Source organism: Aquarana catesbeiana, linkage group LG03, assembly GCF_042186555.1.
Source record: "Aquarana catesbeiana isolate 2022-GZ linkage group LG03, ASM4218655v1, whole genome shotgun sequence".
Lineage (NCBI taxonomy): Eukaryota > Metazoa > Chordata > Amphibia > Anura > Ranidae > Aquarana > Aquarana catesbeiana.
The window spans coordinates 169,889,943-169,912,579 of record NC_133326.1 but is presented as its reverse complement, the minus strand read 5'-3'; the positions used below and the strand labels follow the sequence as shown (position 1 = coordinate 169,912,579).

Genomic DNA, 22,637 nt, shown 5'->3' with positions numbered 1-22,637 from the left:
ATTTAGGATTTCCAGTCACTTTCTCACTTTCTGTTGAAGTGATAACAGTCAACAGGACAAATAGAGGGGTAAATCTCCGCAATAGGGACACAGACAGCTATAAAATCTTGGGTATGACTCCTCACCTTTCTATACAAAAGTAGAAAATAAAGTTTTACATATACATTATACATACATAATATAATAAATAGCTTAAAAGATGTTCGGCCATTTTAGTTTATTTTATATGCACTTTCTAGGAAAGAAAATAATCTTATCTCACTGCCATGAAAAATCTGACATACAGATCATATCTTTTAGATTAAGAAAAAGTTATTTATTATAAAACTGAAGCAGCGTCAAGGAGTAAAAATCACTCTGAAATTTTCAAAGTTTTTTAATAATCACAAAATATGCAACTGGTCCTCACCGCACGCCCTTCTCCTTCATTCTTTATTCCTTCTCCCCCCCCCCTTTTTGTCCTAACTGATTATGATAAAGCTTATAATATTTCTATAATTCAGTAACTGCATCTACTTCAAGAGTATAAAATACAGTATGTAAAGTACACAGCAGATAGAGTTTTTGTTTTTCTCGTCCAACCAGAATAGAGAGATATGACTTATTTCTCAGTGCTTAGTTTCCAGCTCTCTAATTTCTTTTTTGATACCTGGAAGTCCTGAAAATTGAACTTTTTAATTTTTCTGTGTCAATCTTTTTATTAAAGTTTAGAGTAACAAGATAGGACATTGTTGGGTAGCACACAGTAGTACAAAATAAAACTGTCAACATAAATAGTACATAATAAAAGAAAAAAAAACTTGATGACAATAGTAGATAAAACATGGTAAGGGTTTCGCTATGAACCTATGAACTGTTCACAAGTAGGTGTGGCAAACTACAGTAATGTGATCGACCAAGTGTGTGTAACCTCTATAGTATCCATCAGTAAAGTTGTGTATCCAGACATCAAAGGAAAGATCTCCTGAGGAAGTTTGTCATGAGCGAAACCTTACAATTTACTTTATAACCAGGATAAAGGCCAACTGTTGAGCCAATAATATACCAGAAAAGTAAAAAATTCAAAAAAATGTAAAATATAAAGAGAGAAATTAGGAAACAGGGAGAGGAGAAAGACAAGGCAAGAAAAAGAGTGAGAGCCTGTCCGTCCAGAGTCCCATCCAGCCATCAAACCAATGTCAGCCTCAGGTGTCCGAAACCTGAAGATAAGAAAGCCAGGGGTCCATATCCTTTCAAATAGGGATTGTTTGTCCCGCAGGACACTGACTAGTTTTTCCTGTAACATGATCCAGGTTAGCTTTCGCTTGATGAGGTCTAAGTCAATCACAGGGCTTTTCCAAGAGGTTGCAACTTTTTAATTTTTATTAATGATAGACTCTTTCATTGTGTTTAAACTATTACTAAACCCACTACAATATCAAATCAGTCAAATATGCAGTAAAGCATGCTTGTTATATTCACTGTGGGGCTACTCCTCCACATTGTGTAAAAAGGCTGTTTGATCCTGTCTTCTCTGATCCTCCCCTTCATCCACTGTCCCCTAATAATTTTGTGATAACACAGAGTATATGGAGTCAGGCTCAGAGAGTGCATTTGATCAGCACAGGGCCAATTAGCACTGTCCAGACAGAATATCAGGGGTCTTGCAGTCTCATAGGACAGTCAGAAAACCCATCCTACAAGCTTTAAACAGTGCTTGGCTGAACACTAATAGAAGGCACGAGACTGCTAAATACTGCTGATGAGAAAAGGTATTTAGCAGTTTATATTTACTAAAATAATTATAATTGCATTTCCATGTTCTCTGTACTGTGGGAGACCAGATATAGTGAATGCAGGGTACTTGGTTTAGTAACACTTTAATGCATTTTGTCAACATTGGATTGTCTACTGTGTTTTTGTGGTCATCTTAGCTACCTTTTTGTTTAAAATCCAGTTAACTTAGTGGCCATCGTATGCAGAATGTATTCTGTCATTTTTTTTCTTACTAATGTTATTACTATGCATTTAGCACCAACATCTGTACAAGGTGAGGACACAGGCAGGCTAAAAAAATAACATTTTAACATGTGCAAAAACATAAAAAAATAGGAGTTAGAATAGCGTTTTTTAATAATGTATTGTAGAGGTCATATACTCTTAACCACTTTAGCCCTGCACCATTTGGCTGGCCAAAGACCAGAGCACTTTTTGCGATTCGGCAATGCGTCGCTTTAACTGATTAACTGACAATTGCGCGGTCGTGCTCCATGGCTCCCAAACAAAACTGACGTCCTTTTTTTCCCACAAATAGAGCTTTCTTTTGGTGGTATTTGATCACCTCTGTGGTTTTTTTTTTTTGCGCTATAAACAAAAAAATAGTGACAATTTTGAAAATAAACTCATTATTTTTTACTTTTTGCTATAATAAATATCCCAAAAATATTTAAAAAACATTTTTTACCTCAGTTTAAGCCGATGTGTATTCTTCTACATATTTTTGGTAAAAAAAAAATTGCAATAAGCGTTTATTGATTGGTTTGCGCAAAAGTTATAGCGTTCACAAAATAGGGGATAGTTTTATGGCATTTTTATTAATTATTTATTTATTTTTTTTACTAGTAATGGCAGCAATCGGCGATTTTTATCGTGACTGCGACATTATGGCGGACACATTGGACATTTTTGACACATTTTTGGGACCATTCACATTTATACAGCGATCAGTGCGATTAAAAATGCATTGATTACTGTGTAAATGTGACTGGCAGTGAAGGGGTTAACACTAGGTGGCGCTGTAGGGGTTAAGTGTGTCCTAGGGAGTGATTCTAACTGTGGGGGGGAGGGACTACGTGTGACACGACACTGATCACCGCATCCGATTACAGGGAGCTGTGATCAGTGTCAGTGTCACTAGGCAGAATGGGGAAATGCTTGTTTACATTAGCATTTCCCTGTTCTTCCTCTCTGTGAGACGATCGCGGGTATCCCCGCGGACCCGCGCTCCTATTCACGGAGCTCGTGGCGGGTGTGCGATGGCACAGCGGCAAATTCAAAGGGACATACAGGTACGCCCATTTGCGCAGCCGTGCCATTCTGTCGACGTACATATACAGGCGGCGGTCGGGAACCAGTTAAATTAGACAAACTAGAAGGCAGTTCTTTCCCACAATGTTTTACTTGAGGGAAAACATCTAACCTATGCGAGTATTCTCATTCATTTTTTACACCTCATTTTATTATATGCAGAAAATTGAAAAAAACATAGACATTTCAAAGCTGGTTACACATATAGGAGTATAGAGGTCTAGAAATGACTCCTTGCAATTTGTTCCGCAGGGGACGTGGAACCCAAGAAATATTGTACAATTTTGTAAAGTTAAAATCTACCAATCAAAATAAGAAGTAATACTGCCTATGCCTTGTAGTATCCAATCAGAATCAAAGATACACAGGAAAATGTGTTGGAATTTTACTAGCTGTTGTGATGAGGTAATATTGTGTTTTTATTCAAACACTCCAATAAATAAGACCTTATGAGTCAGTAATTGTGTCATTCTCTGTATTGTCCTGTTCACAAAGAACAATAGACCTTATTTGTCAAATTCACAAGGGAGCTATGTTGCTCTTACCAGCCAATCAGATATCAACTGTTCCTTTCCTAAAGTGTCAAGAAAGGAAATCTTGCTTTTGAGCAGTCAGACTTCTGTACAGACAGTTATGATGAATGAGGGAAAATGAAGGGTCATAGGGCTCAGTGACAAAGCCTGAGCACCGAGTCTAGAATGCATGAAGTAATTCCACATTGTATCTGTTATGAATTCCACATTGCATCTGTTAGCTGTCATCAAATCAAAATCCATATATCTTCAGATGTCTAGGGCACATACTTTCTTGTTGGCTTAATAATAAAAATACATAATATCCCTTAACTATCTGATCTTTATCTTTGGTTGATATTTTTGAACATCATTCCAAAATGTTCTTTATGTACTGATGTACATTATAATTAGATCAGTAAACACACAGTCAGCTAACTTGTTTTGGTGTGTATATGAAACTGTCATCATTTACTCCTTAAAGTAACTGTAGGTCCCTTTGTGATGTAAACCAAGCGTTTTTTTCAACTGGAACATGGTAGAACTTGACACCCTGTGCTCACTGCTTATACTGTCTTTTGTAAACATAGAAGCCCGGCTTCTGTGTTTACATGTGACAGCTCTTCCACCAAGCAGCTGACATAGAGCCCCTTCTGCCCTACATTTTCCTATGAGAAGGAAACACAAAGAGAGTAGTGCAAAGCAGAATATTACTGTAGTATGTTACAACACAAAATTATTATAAGAGTAAAAAGTAACTATAGGTATAGCGCTCACAAAAGAGAGGAAAACTCAGGAAAGCAGCAGCAACAGGGAATGATGAAACCGCTTCAACAGTTAGATCAAAGCCAGCATCAGTGAACATAGCTGCCCGTCTATGGAAAGAAGAAGGACTGCTTTATTGCTGAGACGGGCGGCTATTTTCACTAATGCAGACTTTAATGTAACAGTTGGAGCGGCCTGATTCATTCCCTGTTGGGGCCTGGAGTGTAGAGGACTTGACCTCCCCAGAGTTTGTTATTGCTGTCCCCCCCCCCCCACTCCCTTTTGTGAGTGCAATACCTATAGCTTCTTTTTACTCCTATAATAAAATAGTGTTTTATCATACTACATTATTGGTCTGCTTTGCTGTGCTATTTTTGTGTTTCCTTTACATATGTACGGAGCCCCCTACTCTCCAATCAAGCTAGCTGCATGCGGATCCATTCATAGTGTTACCCGTCTTTAGAGGATGCATTTCCCAGAACTCTGCACTCTGTACGTAACACACTCCTGAACTCTGCACTCTGTATGTAAAGCACTTCTGAACTCTGCACTCTGTACGTAACACACTCCTAAACTCTGCAATCTGTATGTAACGCACTCCTGAACTCTGCACTCTGTACGTAACTCGCTCTTGAACTCTGCACTCTGTACGTAACTCGCTCCTGAACTCTGCACTCTGTACATAACGCACTCCTGAACTCTGCACTATGTACATCGCACACTCCTGAACTCTGCACTCTGTACGTAACGCACTCCTGAACTCTGCATTCTGTACATAACGCACTCTTGAACTCTGTACGTAACACACACTACTGAACTCTGCACTCTGTACATCGCACACTCCTGAACTCTGCACTCTGTACGTAACGCACTCCTAAACTCTGCACTCTGTACATAACACACCCCGGAACTCTGCACTCTGTACGTAACACACTCCTGAACTCTGCACTCTGTACATCGCACACTCCTGAATTTTGCACTCTGTACGTAACACATTCCTGAACTCTGCACTCTGTACATCGCACACTCCTGAACTCTGCACTCTGTACGTAACGCACTGCTAAACTCTGCACTCTGTACGTAACACACCCCTGAACTCTGCACTCTGTACGTTACATAGTTACATAGTAGGTGAGGTTGAAAAAAGACACAAGTCCATCAAGTCCAACCTATGTGTGTGATGATATGTCAGTGTTACATTGTATATCCCTGTATGTTGTGGTCGTTCAGGTGCTTGTCTAATAGTGTTTTTGAAACTATCAATGCTCCCCGCTGAGACCACCGCCTGTGGAAGGGAATTCCACATCCTTGCCGCTCTTACAGTAAAGAACCCTTTAAACCTATTTTCTTCTAATTTTAATGAGTGGCGACGTGTCTTGTTAAACTCCCTCCCGCGAAAAAGTTTTATCCCTATTGTGGGGTCACCAGTATGGTATTTGTATGTTGAAATCATATCCCCTCTCAAGCATCCCTTCTCCAGAGAGAATAAGTTCAGTGCTCGCAACTTTTCCTCATAACTAATATCCTCCAGACCCTTTATTAACTTTGCTTTGTACTCGCTCTATTTCCAGTACATCCTTCCTGAGAACTGGTGCCCAGGACTGGACTGCATACTCTAGGTGCAGAGTCTTGTAGAGCGGGAGAATTATCGTTTTATCTCTGGAGTTGATCCCCTTTTTAATGCATGCCATTATTCTGTTTGCTTTGTTAGCAGCAGCTTGGCATTGCATGCCATTGCTAAGCCTATCATTTACTAGGACCCCCAGGTCCTTTTCCATCCTAGATTCCCCCAGAGCTTCTCCCCCCAGTGTATAGATTGCATTCATATTTTTGCCACCCAAATGCATTATTTTACATTTTTCTACATTTCATTTGCCATGTAGTTGCCCACCCCATTTATTTGTTCAGATCTTTTTGCAAGGTTTCCACATCCTGTGGAGAAGTTATTGCCCTGCTTAGCTTAGTATCGTCTGCAAATACAGAGATTGAACTGTTTACCCCATCCTCCAGGTCATTTATGAACAAATTAAATAAGATTGGTCCCAGCACAGAACCCTGGGGGACCCCACTACCCACCCCTGACCATTCCGAGTACTCCCCATTTATCATCACCCTCTGAACTCGCCCTTGTAACCAGTTTTCAATCCATATACTCATCCTATGGTCCATGCCAACGGACATTATTTTGTACAGTAAAAGTTATGGGGAACTGTGTCAAATGCTTTTGCAAAATCCAGATACACCACGTCTACGGGCTTTCCTTTATCTAGATGACAACTCACCTCCTCATAGAAGGTTAATAGACTGGTTTGGCAAGAACGATTCTTCATGAATCCATGCTGATTACTAGTAATGATACTGTTCTCATTACTAAAATCTTGTATATAGTCCTTATCATCCCCTCCAGGAGCTTGCATACTACTGATGTTAGGCTAACTGGTCTGTAATTCCCAGGGATGTATTTTGGGCCTTTTTTAAATATTGGTGCTACATTGGCTTTTCTCCTATCAGCTGGTACTATTCCAGTCAGTAGACTCTCAGTAAAAATTAGGAACAATGATCTGGCAATTACTTGAATGAGTTCCTTAAGTACCCTCGGGTGCAAGACATCTGGTCCCGGTGATTGATTAATGTTAAGTTTTCCAAGTCTAATTTTAATTCTGTCCTCTGTTAACCATGGAGGTGCTTCCAGTGATGTGTCATTAGGATAAACACTGCAGTTTTGCTTACTGAAGCCCCCCGATTTCCTCGTGAAGACTGAGGAGAAGAATAAATTCAATACCTTCGCCATCCGTTGTAACCAGATGTCCCTCCTCATTCTTTATGGTCTGTCCTCCTTTTTTACTGTTTACATACTTAGATAATTTCTTGGGATTTTTTTTTTGCTCTCCTCCACTATGTGAAACACACTCCTGTACTCTGCACTCTGTATGATGCACACTCCTTATCCCTGAGTTTCTGCACCTATTCCCTGAGAAAAAAAATGACCATGTGACCTTTGCCTGGATTTCAAGGAAATAGCAGTTTTTTCTATTTGTTTCAATTAAAGTGCACTTTTGTGTCAGTGTCATTTTGTGGCCATACCTTTATGGAATGGATCAATGCAAGCACTCCTGCTGTCTAGAGTAGTCATAAATTTGATCTGTTCATTCAATTGTGTGATGAAAAGCTGGTAAAAAAAGTATTTAAAACTGCTAGAAAATATATATGGTCAACATTTGAGATCACTTTAGAGAGAATTTAGAATGCACTCATATTGACCCAGTTGGAAAATAAAAAGTACATCATGCATGGTAAAAGCGTCATAAATGCAGGTGAACACTACTTTATATGACGCTATTTACAAAGCAATCATCGCCTTCGACACATCAGAGGCACCAAGGTGTATTTTTTTTAGAAGCCTCCACATCTGATGCAGAAGTAATGCAGAAAAGAAGGAAGCCTATGTAACAGTTGCTGACACTTTTTTTTTTATTACAGTCGCTAAGAAATGCAAGATCTGTGACAGTGTTATTTCTTAGTGAATAAATAATGCAGTTTGTACTCATGTTGTAGTTACACTGAAAACTCTGCTCATTGCTCCCTGTTTTATTTGATGAGCATTTTTTTTTTTACTTATACTGTAATCATGCCTGTTTTTTTTTTTTTTTTTTTTGAATAGATGACGGAGGGTCGGCGATGTCAAGTCCACCTACTAGATGAAAGGAAGTTGGAACTTCTTGTGCAGGTAACAAAAACTTTTCATATACCAGGCTTTAAGTACACTTACTTAGACTTTAAAGCGGAGCTGACTGTTGCTGACTGCCTTATAGCAGTTTTACTGCTACAGGGCGGCTGTGCTGCGCAGGATCACATATATATTTGTGATCCTGCACTTCTGGGTAGCGGGCGCGAGTGCGCACTGCTGGCGACTCGCTTAGGGTTGCCACCTTTACGGGATTCACCCGGACAGTCCGGTTTTTGAGTCATGTGTCTGGTTTTCAGACCGCTTGAGACCCAGACACATTCAGACTGGATGGTGACTCCCTCTATGCACGCTTTCAGGATAGTTTGTTTATACCAGCTGGTGCAGAGCCTGCCCCTGTCACCACCCAGCTCTCAAGATCTCTCTCTACTGCTGTATGAATTTCCAGGATTGTAGGGACTCTGCTGAGCATGGAATGCCCGCGGATATGTATTCCCCCCTGGTGAAGTGTCCTTTCCATTTCCGAGCGTCATACAATACAGCTGTCAGAGGATGAGTTCCTGTAGAGTGCAGACAGCGATGTAGCGGGTGAAGGGCGCAGGATTAGACCAGGTGACATTGTACAGGCTCTTACTGGTACAAGCGCCTCGTACACCAGTGTTAAGAAAAAGGTGGCAGTGCAGTGAACAGGAGGTGGGGGGGTTATGATCTCTAGCAGCGGAGAGCCGGTGGAGGAAGCAGCCATTTTGCAGCAGTGGCACTGAGCAGGTCTGTGCAAGTTACAACACACACAGTAATAGGTGGATAAAGGGGTTGGGGGGTTATGAACACTGTGTGCTCTATTGGCCATGAGTGAGATCGGCAGGACTTCCACACATCAACCCCCTCCCCCTTACCCCATCAGCTGTCAAAGAGGGATCCATTCCTCCATCCATGTCTATGCCATCCTTGACATTCCACTACAAGGCAGCTCTCCTCTTCTACAGCCAGGATCCATGCAGGAAAAAACACACAAAGCACAGACAATACACACACAGTACACACAAAATACATGTTACACACACACAAATCACATGTTACACACACACAATACACATGTTACACACACACACACACAATATACACGTTACACACACAATACACATGATGCACACACACAGTACACATGTTACACACACACACAATACACATAATACACACACACAATACACATGTTACACACACACACAATATACCTGTTACACACACACACAATACACATGATGCACACACACAGTACACATGTTACACACACACACAATACACATAATACACACACACACAATACACATGTTACACGCACACAGTACACATATTACACACACACAATACACATTCCACATTGCAATCCCCCCTCCCCCAAAGACAATCATTCACTGGGCGCAATATACCTGTAGCTGTAAATACATACAGTGCATATATATATATATATATATATATATATATATATATATATATATATATATATATATATGTGTGTATGTATGTGTGTGTGTGTGTGTATATATATATTTAGCATTTTGTTTAATAATGCAAAAATGGACATGTAGCCATTCACTTCCCGGGGGGGGGGGGGGTGGTGAAAGAAAAAGAGGAAAAGGGGGAGCAACAAAGAAAAAGGGAAAGAAAGAATAAAAGATGGAGAGAATAATAAAGACAGTGTGTGTATACTAAACAAAAAAAAAGTGTCAACCCTAGGCTTCATCCCGCTATGTCTTCACACAGCGGGAGCCGATCAGCAGGTTCTGTGGACTCGATATCTGCTGGTACCCGCTGATCATTCAGTACACAGGCAGAACTGCATTCTGCCTATGTTAACAAGGCAGATAAGGAAGGCAGGGATCCTGTGTTCCTGCAAAGCAGGTGCACGGATCCATGCCTTCCCCTAGTAAAAGCACCTCCCACACTACACTAAAACACTAGCTAGGCACACAGTTAACCCTTTGATCGCCCCTGATGTTAACCCCTTTCCTGCCAGTGTCATTAGTGCAGTGACAGTGCATATTTTTAGCACTGATCACTGTATTAGTGTCACTGGTCCCCAAAAAGTGTCAAAAGTGTAAGTTAGTGTCCAATTTGTCCGCCGCAATGTCTCACTATAAGTCAATGATAATCGCCATTACTAGTAATACCTAAGTAAAAATTCCATAAATATATCCCACAGTTTGTAGATGCTATAAACATTTATGCAAACCAATCAATGTCTGCTTATTGGAAAAAAAAATTACTAAAAATATCTAGTAGAATACATATTTGCCTAAATTTATGAAGCAATTTGATTTTTTACATTTTTTTATTGGATATGTTTTATAGCAGAAAGTAAAATATATTGTTTTTTTTTTTTTTTTTTTTTTTTTTTTTTTTTTAATTGCTGGTCGTTTTTATGTTTATATTGCAAAAAATAAAAAATGCAGAGGTGATCCAATACCACCAAAAGGAAAGCTCTACTTGTGGGAAAAGTAGGACAAAACTGTTATTTAGGTACAGCGTCGCACAACCGGTCAATTGTCAGTTAAAGTAACGCAGTGCAGTATCGCAAAAAATGGCCTGGTCATGAAAGGGGATAAATCTTCCAGGAGCTGAAGTGGATATTTAAATGTTTCCCATAACAGTTAAATTCAAGGTATGCTGTGATTGATACGTGTCAAGGGTGCTTGTGCTCCCAACCAAACCGTCAAGCCATCAAATGGCTGGTATCATAACTGATTACATGTGCACCTCCATGGCAACTTAGAACAAATAGAGGCTAAGATAGCTTCCTTGGCTGTAAAAGTCGAAGGGTTTAGTTACGCTTTAATCATTCACATGTACAATGTTACACCAACGCAGAGCCTTACAATCTTCAAGCTTTTTCAGGACATGAACAGAAAGGGATATGGTCATCCCGACTTTCTGCCTAATTGGCATTTCCTGAACAGTCACATCTTTTTGTCAAACGGCAAATAACTAGCATTCCTTGCATATACGTGAACTGGGCGGACGGGAAAAATAATGCCTGGAAGTAGGAAGGCTGGCTTAAGACATGAATGAATACACTGGAGACAGAATTGAATTCCAGGAAGTGTGCACTCATGGTGACTTTTTCACATGGTGTGAAATATTTTACAAAGGACGGAGTTATAAGGCTGCAACCTGATTTGAGCACATGCATTCATGTAATTGTCATTCAGAACCTTTTTACTGATTATCATTACTATATCTATTTAATGTTGTCATTGAATGCACTTATCAAGTCTAACTAAGCAAGTACACACTGGAAAAAGTAAATGTATCAAATTTTTTTTGTGATACAAATAATAGATTTTCTCAACAAAAATATCAATGCAATGTTAAACCCAAACAGGGTACAATAAATACAGTGGGGCTTGTGCTAAATTTTAGCCTATGCAGCCTGTAGGGATGTCTTAAAGCAGAACTTTAACTTAATTTTCAAAAAATCCCCCATTAATACACCCCCCCCCCCCAATTACATGTGAAATTTCTCGTTTAAGAGATATGACTGATTGAATTTTCAGAAAGTCAGCTCTGTGATTCAAAAAATGCATCATCTCTTCTTTTAGCAGGGAGGATCTCTTAGAATAGCGATTACATCATATCCTCTTCTCTCTATCTAACTGTAATCAGACCACATTTCCCATGAATACTTGGGATGGGAGTGAATGTGGGATGTACTCTAGGCTTGTACATGTAAATGTGAACTCGCCCACTTCAACAAAAATCACACCCCTCATTCTGCAGCCAGTAAGCCATACATAAAACACGGTATCATATGTTACAGCCTTATAAATACAAAGCATTTTATTATAAATGCAAACCAGTGCAACATGTCAGTGTCCACCAGAGCCAAATGTCAGGGACGACCAGAGCCAGATGTCAGGGACCACCAGAACCAAATGTCAGGGACCACCAGAGCCAAATGTCAGGGACCACCAGAGCAGAATGTCAGGGACCACCAGAGCCAAATGTCAGGGACCCCCAGAGCCAATTATCAAGGACCACCAGAGCTGAATGTCAGGGACCACCAGAGCCAAATGTCAGGGACCACCAAAGCCAAATGTCAGGGACCACCAGAGCCAAATATCAGGGACCACCACCAGAGCTGAATGTCAGGGACTAACAGAGCCAAATGTTAGGGACCACCACCAGGGTCGAATGTCAGGGAGTTCTATCGGGTTGAGGTCAGGACTTTGTGCAGGCTAGTCAAGTTCCTCCTCCACAAACTAGCTCATCCATGTCTTGCTGGACCATTTTGGACAATTTCGTGCTCCCAACATTGTGGGAACAGTTTGGGGATGGCCCCTTCATGTTCCAACATGACTGCACACAAGTGCACAAATCAAGGCCCATAAAGACATGGATGAGCGAGTTTGGGGTGGAGGAACTTGACTGGCCTACACAGAGTCCTGACCGCAACCCGATAGAACACCTTTGGGATGAATTAAAGCAGAGACTGCGAGTCAGGCCTTCTCATCCATATCAGTGCCTGACCTCACAAATGCGCTTCTGGAAGAATGGTCAAACATTCCCATAGACACACTGCTAAACCTTGTGGACAGCCTTTCCAGAACAGTTGAAGCTGTTATAGCGGCAAAGGGTGGGCCAACTCAATATTGAACCCTATGGACGAAAACCGGGATGGCATTAAAGTTCATGCGCGTGTAAAGGCAGGTGTCCCAATACTTTTGACACTATAGTGAATGTGGACTGCACCTGAGTTGCTTTGGCTGTAAAGTTCTGGCTTAGTACATTACAGATATTCTTAACACGTTAAAAAAGAAAACACAAGGTACAATGTCATTGCTGGGACAGGGCATGGTGCATCCTTTTTGTCACTAGAGTCGACGGTGAGTGCCAGCTGGTGCAAGCAAGGAAGACGCAATATAGAATTGCAAAGCAGGAACAGAGCCAGACAAACTGGAGGTCAGGGCACGCAGGTGTGACCAGGAATAAGCAGAAACTCTGGCAAAAGCAGTTACTAGGATAGATAGCCAGAGTTTAAACTGGAAATAGACCTAGAAATAAAAGCCAGACGGTAACACAAATGTAATCAGACACTAGCTATTAATGTTCTTAAGGCTGTTTAAGTTCTTCTGTTTGAGGCCAAGTGTGCAGCTGCAGCTTAATAAATTTATAGTTAAAGCGGAGGGCCAGCTGAAAAAAAAATGTTTAAAAGTCAGCAGCTACAAACACTGTAGCTGCTGACTTTTCATAAGCACATTTACCTGTCCAGGGTGCCCGCGATGTCGGCCGCCCGAGGCCGATCTGTCCATCGGATCGGGTCCTAGCACCGCCATTCGAACTAAGGGAAACAGGCAGCGGAGCCTTGCGGCTTCGCTGCCTGTTTCCTACTGCGCATGTGCGAGTCGCGCAGGGCTTTGTGATTGGCCAGCTGTGTTCTGGGACACACACAGTTCCCAGAACACAGCGCGCCCCATTCCCCAGAAGACAACGCGACAAGGAGAAGAATGAAGATCACCGCAGTGTAGGAAGTGGCAGATTAGGACGATCTGCCTAGCAACAGCCATTTTTGGTAAGTAAAAAAATTTTTTTTTTCAATTTTTTTTTTCATATTTTTAGGAGCATTTTTGTGTATTTTTTTTTTTTTTTTTTAGGGTGGACCTCCGCTTTAATACAATGTGTTTTTTGTCACATTTTCATTTATTTTTTCATACATTTTTCCACATATTTTCCAGATAGAGTGTGTGCCTCCTGTGTTAAGTGCATGTGCTATGCTTTTTTTTTTCGTGAATCTCCAACTTTGTTAAAATGCAATAAAAATGCTGTTTTCAGGACAAGCAGGGAAAAAAATTGACACGGGATGAAAATGCAAATATATGAGCTGTCCCATTGACTATAAAAACACAGCCATATACTGTAACTACATCCAAAATACCCAAGTATGATTGGAACCATCTAGATGCAACTGGCTTCGGATAAGGCATGAACTGGCTATGGATGATTATTGGGGGACTCTTCACGTAATTTTAAAGTATAACTAAGGGCAATAGTAAGGGATATAGTGGAGAGGGATTAGAACACCTGTCCGTTTTTATTGCTGTCTAGGCCCTCATAAGGGAGATTCACCCTTTCTATTTGTCCTGTTTACCATTATCATTGAAAGTAAAAGTAAAGAAAATCCCAAATTTTGGGTTGTCCACAGAAAAGTAATAGAGAGGAAATCTTCTGATGGGGACACTAGTTCTGGTGACCTGGGAGTCCCCAGGAAATTCTGTTAATTTGCAGGAATTTCCTCTCACTTTCTGTTTGGCTATGGGACAAAGAGTGACGGGAAATCTCCACAATAGGACACAAACATTTGACAGACACAAACAGGGGTTATAACCCTCCCTTACTCTATCCAAAATGAAGAAGAAAGTTTTGCCTATAATTCTACTTTAATGCTTGGAGAGACAGGTTGGTCCTTGTGCTGAGCAGATTTTCACAAGCTTACCCAATTATGAGAACACACATCAAGGCCTGTAATCCACTCATCTATTTATTTTAATCATCTTGTGACGGTTTGTTAAAGCAGAACTTAACTGTATCTGAACACCACAAACCGAAAACCTGATATAATTAATTTTTATTATTCAAAGTGTCCTCACCCATCCTTGTTCCATGCTTTATTTTGTTGAGAAATCACTTTGAAGAACACCCTTAGCAAATCCCTCTCGATTAAGAACAGATGATTTATGTTCCATTTACGTCCAGGTATCCATCTGCTCTTAGGTCAGGCATGCAGGCAGGAGGGTGTGCTTAGCTGAGAAAATTAAAAGACAGAAGGAGAGCAGCGCCATCTAAGTGCAGCATTTTTAAGACATTTTTTTTCCATAAAAGACAATTGGTAACTCACAAGATGTCAGCGCATGTGGGATTAATAATGTGGTTCATCCGCTCGTGGGAAAAACAATCTTCTCACTGGTGAAGAGGCAGCTGATGGGTCTAGGGACGCCAGTGGTTCCCAGTGCTTCCAGACACTCAGGACGGCTCACAGACAGCAGTGTACGTCACTTCCGGTTGGAGAGAGGGCGGGGAGGAGCACACATTCGGAGCATGCATCTCTTCTCCAGAGAAAATAAGTTTGGTGCTCGTAACCTTTCTTCATAACTAATGCCTTCCAGTCCCTTTATTAGCTTTGTTTCCCTTCTCTGTACTCGCTCCATTTCCAGTAATCCTTCCTGAGGACTGGTGCCAAGAACTGGACAGCATACCCCAGGTGAGGCCGGACTAGAGTCTTGTAGAATGGAAGAATTACCGCTTTATCTCTGGAGTTAATCCCCTTTTTAATGCATGCCAATATTCTGTTTGCTTTGTTAGCAGCAGCTTGGCATTGCATGCCATTGCTGAACTTATCATCTACTAGGACCCCCAGGTCCTTTTCCATCCTAGATTCCCCCAGAGGTTCTCTCCCCCAGTGAGTAGATTGCATTCTAATTTTTGCCACCCAAATGCATTATTTAAAATTTTTCCACATTAAACCTCATTTGCCATGTAGTTGCCCACCCCATTAATTTGTTCAGATCTTTTTGCAAGGTTTCCACATCCTGCGGAGAAGTTATTGCCCTGCTTAGCTTAGTATCGTCTGCAGATACAGAGATTGAACTGTTTACGTTTATGAACAAATTAAATAGGATTGGTCCCAGCACAGAACCCTGGGGGACCCCACTTTCCACCCCTGACCATTCCGAGTACTCCTCATTTATCACTACCCTTGAAACTCTCCCTTGTAACCAGTTTTTAATCCATGTACTCACCCTATGGTCCATGCCAACGGACCTTACTTTGTACAGTAAACGTTTATGGGATACTGTGTCAAATGCTTTTGCAAAATCCAGATCTACGGGCCTTCCTTTATCTAGATGGCAACTCACCTCCTCATAGAAGGTTAATAGATTTGTTTGGCAAGAACAATTCTTCATGAATCCATTCTGATTACTGCTAATGATACAGTTTTCTTTACTAAAATCTTGTATATAGTCCTTTATCATCCCCTCCAGGAGCTTGCATACTATTGATGTTAGGCTAACTGGTCTGTAATTCCCAGGGATGTATTTTGGCCCTTTTTAAAATATTGGTGCTACATTGGCTTTTCTCCAATCAGCTGGTACCATTCCCGTTAGTAGACTGTCAGTAAAAATTAGGAACAATGGCCTGGTAATTACTTGACTAAGTTCCCTAAGGACCCTCGGGTGCAAGCCATCTGGTCCCAGTGACTTATTAATGTTAAATTTTCCAAGTCTATCTCTAATTCTGTCCTGTGTTAGCCATGAGGGTGCTTCCTGTGATGTGTCATGAGGATAAACACTGCAGTTTTTGTTACTGAAGCCCCCCGATTCCTTTGTGAAGACTGAGGAGAAGAATAAATTCAATACCTTCGCCATCTCCCTATCTTTTGTAACCAGATTTCCTTCCTCATTCTTTATGGGGCCAATATGGTCTGTCCTCCCTTTTTTACTGTTTATATATTTAAAGAATTTCTTGGGATTTTTTTTTGCTCTCCACTATGTGTCTTTCGTGTGCTATCTTAACCACCCTAATTGCACCCTTACATTTTTGTTGCATTCTTTGTAAAGTCTGAATGCTGATGATGATTCCTCAGCTTTGCATTTTTTGAAGGCCTTCTCCTTTGCTTTTATATGCATTTTTACATTGGAGTTAAGCCATCCAGGATTTTTGTTCGCTCTTTTCAGTTTATTTCCCAATGGGATGCACTGGCTCATGCCCTTATTTAATATGCTCTTAAAGCAAACCCATCTCTCCTCTGTGTTCTTTGTTTCTAAGATTCTATCCCAATTTATATCTTCTAGCAAGGTTCGTAGTTTAGGGAAGTTGGCTCTTTTGAAATTCAGTGTCTTTGTATTCCCCTTATGTTTCCTATTTCTGTGATTTATACTGAAGCTAATTGACCTGTGATCGCTGTTTCCTAAATTGCCTCTTATTTCCACATCCATGATCAGGTCTGTATTGTTGGTAATCAGTAGGTCTAATAACGCTTTGTTTCTAGTTGGTGCGTCTACTATCTGACCCATCAAATTGTCCTGCAAGACATTTGGGAACTGGCGAGCCTTAGACAAATGCGCAGTTCCTTCCGCCCAGTCTATGTCTGGATAATTAAAATCCCCCATTATGATGACACTTCCCATCCTTGCTGCTAATCCAAATTGTGATAGGAGGTCCATCTCCCCCTCCTCCCTCAGGTTAGGGGGCCTATAGCATACTCCCAGTATTATTTTCCCCTCAGTTTCATCCCTTTGAAGCTCTACCCATAAGGATTCCACCTCCTCCCTCGCTCCCTTAGTGATGTCATCTTTCACATTCACTTGTACATTATTCTTGATTTACAGGCATACCCCTCCCCCTTTTTTACCCTCTCTATCCCTACGATAAAAGGAATACCCTTGAATGGTTGCCAGCCAATCATGAGAGCTGTTGAACCAAGTCTTTGAAATTCCCACAAAATCCAAATCGTCCTCGTACAACAGTATCTCTAGTTCTCCCATCTTGTCCGCTAGGCTCCTGGCATTGGTAAACACGCCACGTGGTTTAGTCCGGTTGCAAAACATTCTTTAAAACAATAAAAGCAATGGGTCATTTTAAGTAAATGTCCACATGGCATTGTCATACCATAATCTGAGACTAGAACTTGAAAATATGCTGTGGACATGGAAGAGTATGTTTGTCCAACATATATATAATTCAAGCCAAATGTATTTTTTTACTTTTGGATAAGGGTAAAGGGTTTTCCTTCCATTTTTATTCTGGGGACCCATAAGAAGTGAGCACATCTCCTTTGCTGAGATAATTCATCCACCTCACAGGTGTGGCATATCAAGATGCTGATTAGACAGTATGATTATTGCACAGGTGTGTCTTAGGCTGGCCACAATAAAAGGGCACTCTAAAATGTGCGGTTTTACTGTATGGGGGGATCTGGTGGGGTCTAAAAATCAGACAGTATCTGGTGTGACCACCATTTGCCTCACGCAGTGCAGCACATCTCCTTCACATAGGGTTTATCAGGTTGTTGATTGTGGCCTGTGGAATGTTGGTCCATTCCTCCTCAATGGCTGTGCAAAGTTGCTGGATATTGGCAGGAACTGGAACACGCTGTTGTATACGCCGATCCAGAGCATCCCAAACATACTCAATGGGTGACCGGTGATTATGCTGGCCATGCAAGAACTGGGATGTTTTCAGCTTCCAAGAATTGTGTACAGATCCTTGCAAGGATGTGCATTATCATGCTGCAACATGAGGTGATGGTTGTGGATGAATGGCACAACAATGGGCCTCAGTATCTCATCATGATTTCTCTGTGCATTCAAAATGCCATCAATAAAATGGCAGTTGGGCTTCAGAGAAGTCTAAATCTATGTAAAATCTTTCATGTATTAGGAGCCTATATTAACTTTTTATGGTATACCACCTGCATCCCCCAGTGCACATCATGTGCCTCCTTGTCGGGTGTTCTGAGAAGTGGAATTGCAAGTTCTGTGTAGAGGAATGGTGCCAAAGCATTTGGGCTCCACATGGGGATAAAAATATGTAGCAAACATAAGATTGGGACCCCCAGGGCTCAAAGGAGCAGTTTTTACAAGAAATACAGTTATTTTTACGGGTCCTTTTAGAATTATACTAGTATGTTACTTTAACAACAGAGTGGTAACAAGTTGGCTTTTTAACCAAATAGACAATTCATCCCTCTCTATGGAAGTTGAGGACAGAATAGAATTTTGTTATTCCTTAAAATTTAAATCTCTGTGACTAGAATCTTTTTACTGTTGAAGGAAGCCTATACTATGAGCAATATGTAGGATCCCATTGCTTTCAGAAAATTCTAGTCACCTAGATGATTCCGGTTTCAGTTTTTGTCCAGTCACATGAAACAAGCATGTAGCCTGTCAAGTTAGGAGAAAGTAAAGATCAACATGACAGACATGTTTGGAAGCGAAGGTCAGTGGCCATATCATACATATTTTCACAGCACAGGTTTTCTGTAACGCTCAGTGCTTTTGCTTTCATAACAATATCAGGGTGGGAAACTAATTATATCTTTTCTTAAAGGTATGGAAAGTGTGCAATTAAAGTGGAGTTTCAGGCAAAAAGAAAACTCGGTCTCAAACAATAGGCGTTTGGGCGCTAATAACCCCCTATAACCTAGTGGTCCATTCCTAAGGGTAAGAGTCTTGGCCTAGTGTGGTGTTGGTGGAAGACTATTACTCACCTATAAGTCAAGGATCACTTACCCTTCGGGGGCTTCCCGGGATTGATGGACTTTTTCTCTTCTATGGACATTTACACGCTGCATTTTTCTTTTATATAATGGCTCCTGCTGCTATCAATCTATCCAATGAGGACCTGAGACAGCGGCTGGAGCTGCTGTGCTTGTCCTTGTCGCTGGAACGAGCGCGTTCAGGTAAGTAAAAGGGGGGTTCTAGGGGGGCTGCTGCAATACAGAAGGTTTTTCACCTTAATGCATAGACTGCACTACGGTGAAAAACCTTGAGGGTTTACAACCACTTTCATTTTTTTTTATCCCCAGGCTGGAACTCCACTTTAAAAACATTTATTGTTTCTGATAACAATCACTAATTGCAAAACAAATTAGTTGCTAAGGGCATCAAGAAGTGTTCTTGTAGGACAATTTATATGCATATGATTTTAAGAACCTTAAAGCGGTATTAAACCCAAAAGCAAACATTTGTTATACTGCAGTTTAGCAGTTCTTAGATGGCTGCATTCATTTTCTATTTTAGGCTTTCTTTCTTTCTTTTATTTTCACCTGGTAAGCATGCCTGTGGTTTTTCAAAAGAACAAGCTCTCCTCCAGATGTAGGAGATACAGGGATGAGACAAACCATTTGCCACTGGCAGGGGTGCTTAAAATGATCAGCTTTTATTTATTCATTTGGAGTTTGCTTAAAATTGTTAGCATATCTAAATCTGCTAGTGCATCTAACACTCCCCTTCACCCTGACTAACAATGCTGCTGTTCAAAGTTGCCCCTCGTGCTCATTCTTCCAGAATGTGGGCACTTTAATACAGGAGGTGTGTTACTGGCCAGATCACCAGGGGAAAACAGAGGGGCAAAAAACCTAAAAAAGAAAAGTAATGCAGCCACCACATCTAAGGATTAATATGCTGCAATATATTACATTTTGGTTTGGGGTTTAATACCGCTTTAAAAAAAAAACTGTTTATACAAAGTTTGTAAGCTCTTAGTTTACAGAAAAGCTGTTACATCTGTATGCGGCTCCAGCCAAACACAGGAGAGGATTATGTTTGCAAATCATTCCTGTTTAAATGAAGAGTAGTGATGTTTACTGCATACTTGCTGCATCCATTTCCTCTTACAAACAGATATCCTGTTACTCTTCTGTACAAATGTAAAATATGTTTAGTTAGTGGTAATGTCTTTTTGCAGGTGTTAATATGAAAAAAGAGCTAAACATAATTCAATAAACCTTCCCTGTCATTTGTGGCAGTGCCATGCCCTGCCAGGGTGTAAAAAAGAGTTGTTGACCCAGGATTCTCATCATGGCAGGTTGAGGGGCTTCAGGGGGTTAATGTCATTCAGAGGCTTTTCAGTTTCCTTATTGTTTAGTAAAATTCCCTTTGGGACCTGGAGCCCGGCGATTTCGTAGTGATCGGGGTGAGATGAAATCTCCAGTCTTGGTGAGGGTTTGCAGACAACCAGTGCACTGATGGTGCAGATGTGTGCTGGGTTTTTAGGAGAATTCAAACTAGGTTTCTGGTCTCCACCTTCCCGAGGAGTCCATGTGGTTATGAGGGAGCCACCAGAAATGTGCATATCTGCACGGTGTAGTCTGCGATAGAAGAGTAGACAGAGCCTGAGACCCGGAACAGCAGGGAGTTGTATGGAAGAGAGAGCTGCCAGATGTCCAGCATTTGTACACGAACACAGGGATGCTGTGTTAGACGGTCAGGAGGACTGTGGAAAAGGCCTGAACAGGGGTCCTGTTAAAGAGAGCCAGAAGACTGAACGTTACTTTATTTTTGTTGATGGTGGAAACTCCTGCGAGGGAAGCCATTTGTTCTGGCGTAAACTTTTTCTTTTATTTTAGTAAAAGTGGGCCAACAAGCACTTACAACTGGCATGGACTGTACTCACTGGTTAGCGCTACCTTGGTCTAAACAATCCCCAAACATCACACTATTTAGGTGTGTAAACCAAACAATGATAAATGTCACATTATTTCTCAAATGTATACAGGATTTTATCAGTGGATAAAAGGTTCAACATATATATGGAGAGCAATATAATTCTAGTAGACAAGATATTATGGGGTTCGTTTACTAAAGGCAAATAAACTTGCAAGTGCAGTTGCTCCAGAGCTCAGTAAATGAGGCAAAGCTTCACTTTGCAAAGAATACCCAATCACATGCAAGGAAAATAAAAAAAAAAAAGCTTTTTGCTTGCACATGATTGGGAGCTTCTTCTCATTTACTAAGCTCTGGTGCAACTGCACTTTGCAAAGTGCACAGTCTATTTGCCTTCAGTAACTCAACCCCTATATATAAATGCACATAAATCCTTGAAAAAGTGAAAGTTCTTCCAGGAAACATGTTGGATGAACCATCACATGTGCATAAAAAAAGAATGTGTTCTAGAAGATACTGTAGATACAAATTTATACCTTCAGCAATATGAGCGAGGCATTGTTTACATATTGGGGTATCTCACCCATAATCTGTCATTGTGAATTATATGGTGGTTGAGCCTATTTCTTTTCAAATGTATAGAGAGAATTTTCTCTACTTTTATCACAACTGAGAAATAAAAACATATCTTTTTAACTTATGTGACGTTTATCGTTGTAACTAAGTTTAGGATATGGTGTGACACACATGTGATATCCCCCCAAGCTCATTGCTCTTACTCTTGTTGTGAAATGTTATTAAAAAATTATTAATGTTTGTTACTTTGGGGAAATCAAATCTTTATGGAAAAATCCAGCAAGCTTCTTGTAACTCATGATCCACAATAGCCACCGATTCTGGCAATTCTGAAAAATGTCAGAAAGACAGTTATCATTTTGCTTTTATTTGCATTAAACTAAGCTTAATAGAGAAAAATGACACAGAGTGACAAATTATAGTTTATGTCAAGCCAAAAACAGTTTTTAGTTTTAGATAGTGGGGGAGCATTAGAAAATCTGTCTGGCTTTTACTGCAATCTAGAGCCCCAGTAGACTAGAGATGTTCACTTGCTGTTGCATAGAGAACTGTTGCTGTTGGAAAGTTCTTGTTGCTGTTGGAAAGTTGCTGTTGGAAAGTTCCTTTTGATTCCTGTCTGATAAACATTGTCATCATGAAATGAGAGGAAAAGTCTCTGATGGAGGCTTGAATAGCGGCAAAACCGGTTCTGATCCCAACCCACTCTGTCCAATACTAAAGCCATTCATAGACAGTTCAAATCTTGGCCGGCTCAGCAGGGACCAGCCGAGATTCAAACCATGTATGGGCAGTCTGATTGTACCCAAGTTGATAGATTGATCAACTTGGGTACAACCAGCCTGTCAATTTTTTTATGCAATTATTTCCAGAGGC

At 40.7% G+C, this 22,637-nt stretch overlaps 1 protein-coding gene across 5 annotated transcripts in view; it reads left to right on the top strand.

Moving 5' to 3' along the window:
• The window catches only part of FRMD4A (FERM domain containing 4A), a 566,280-nt gene that overhangs the window by 300,316 nt on the left and 243,327 nt on the right, over positions 1-22,637 (top strand). For all 5 annotated transcript variants that reach the window (XM_073619521.1, XM_073619519.1, XM_073619520.1 and 2 more), the window contains exon 2: positions 8,005-8,070. In XM_073619521.1, coding sequence (XP_073475622.1) covers positions 8,005-8,070 — 66 coding nt within the window. The remainder of the gene's footprint in view (positions 1-8,004; positions 8,071-22,637) is intronic.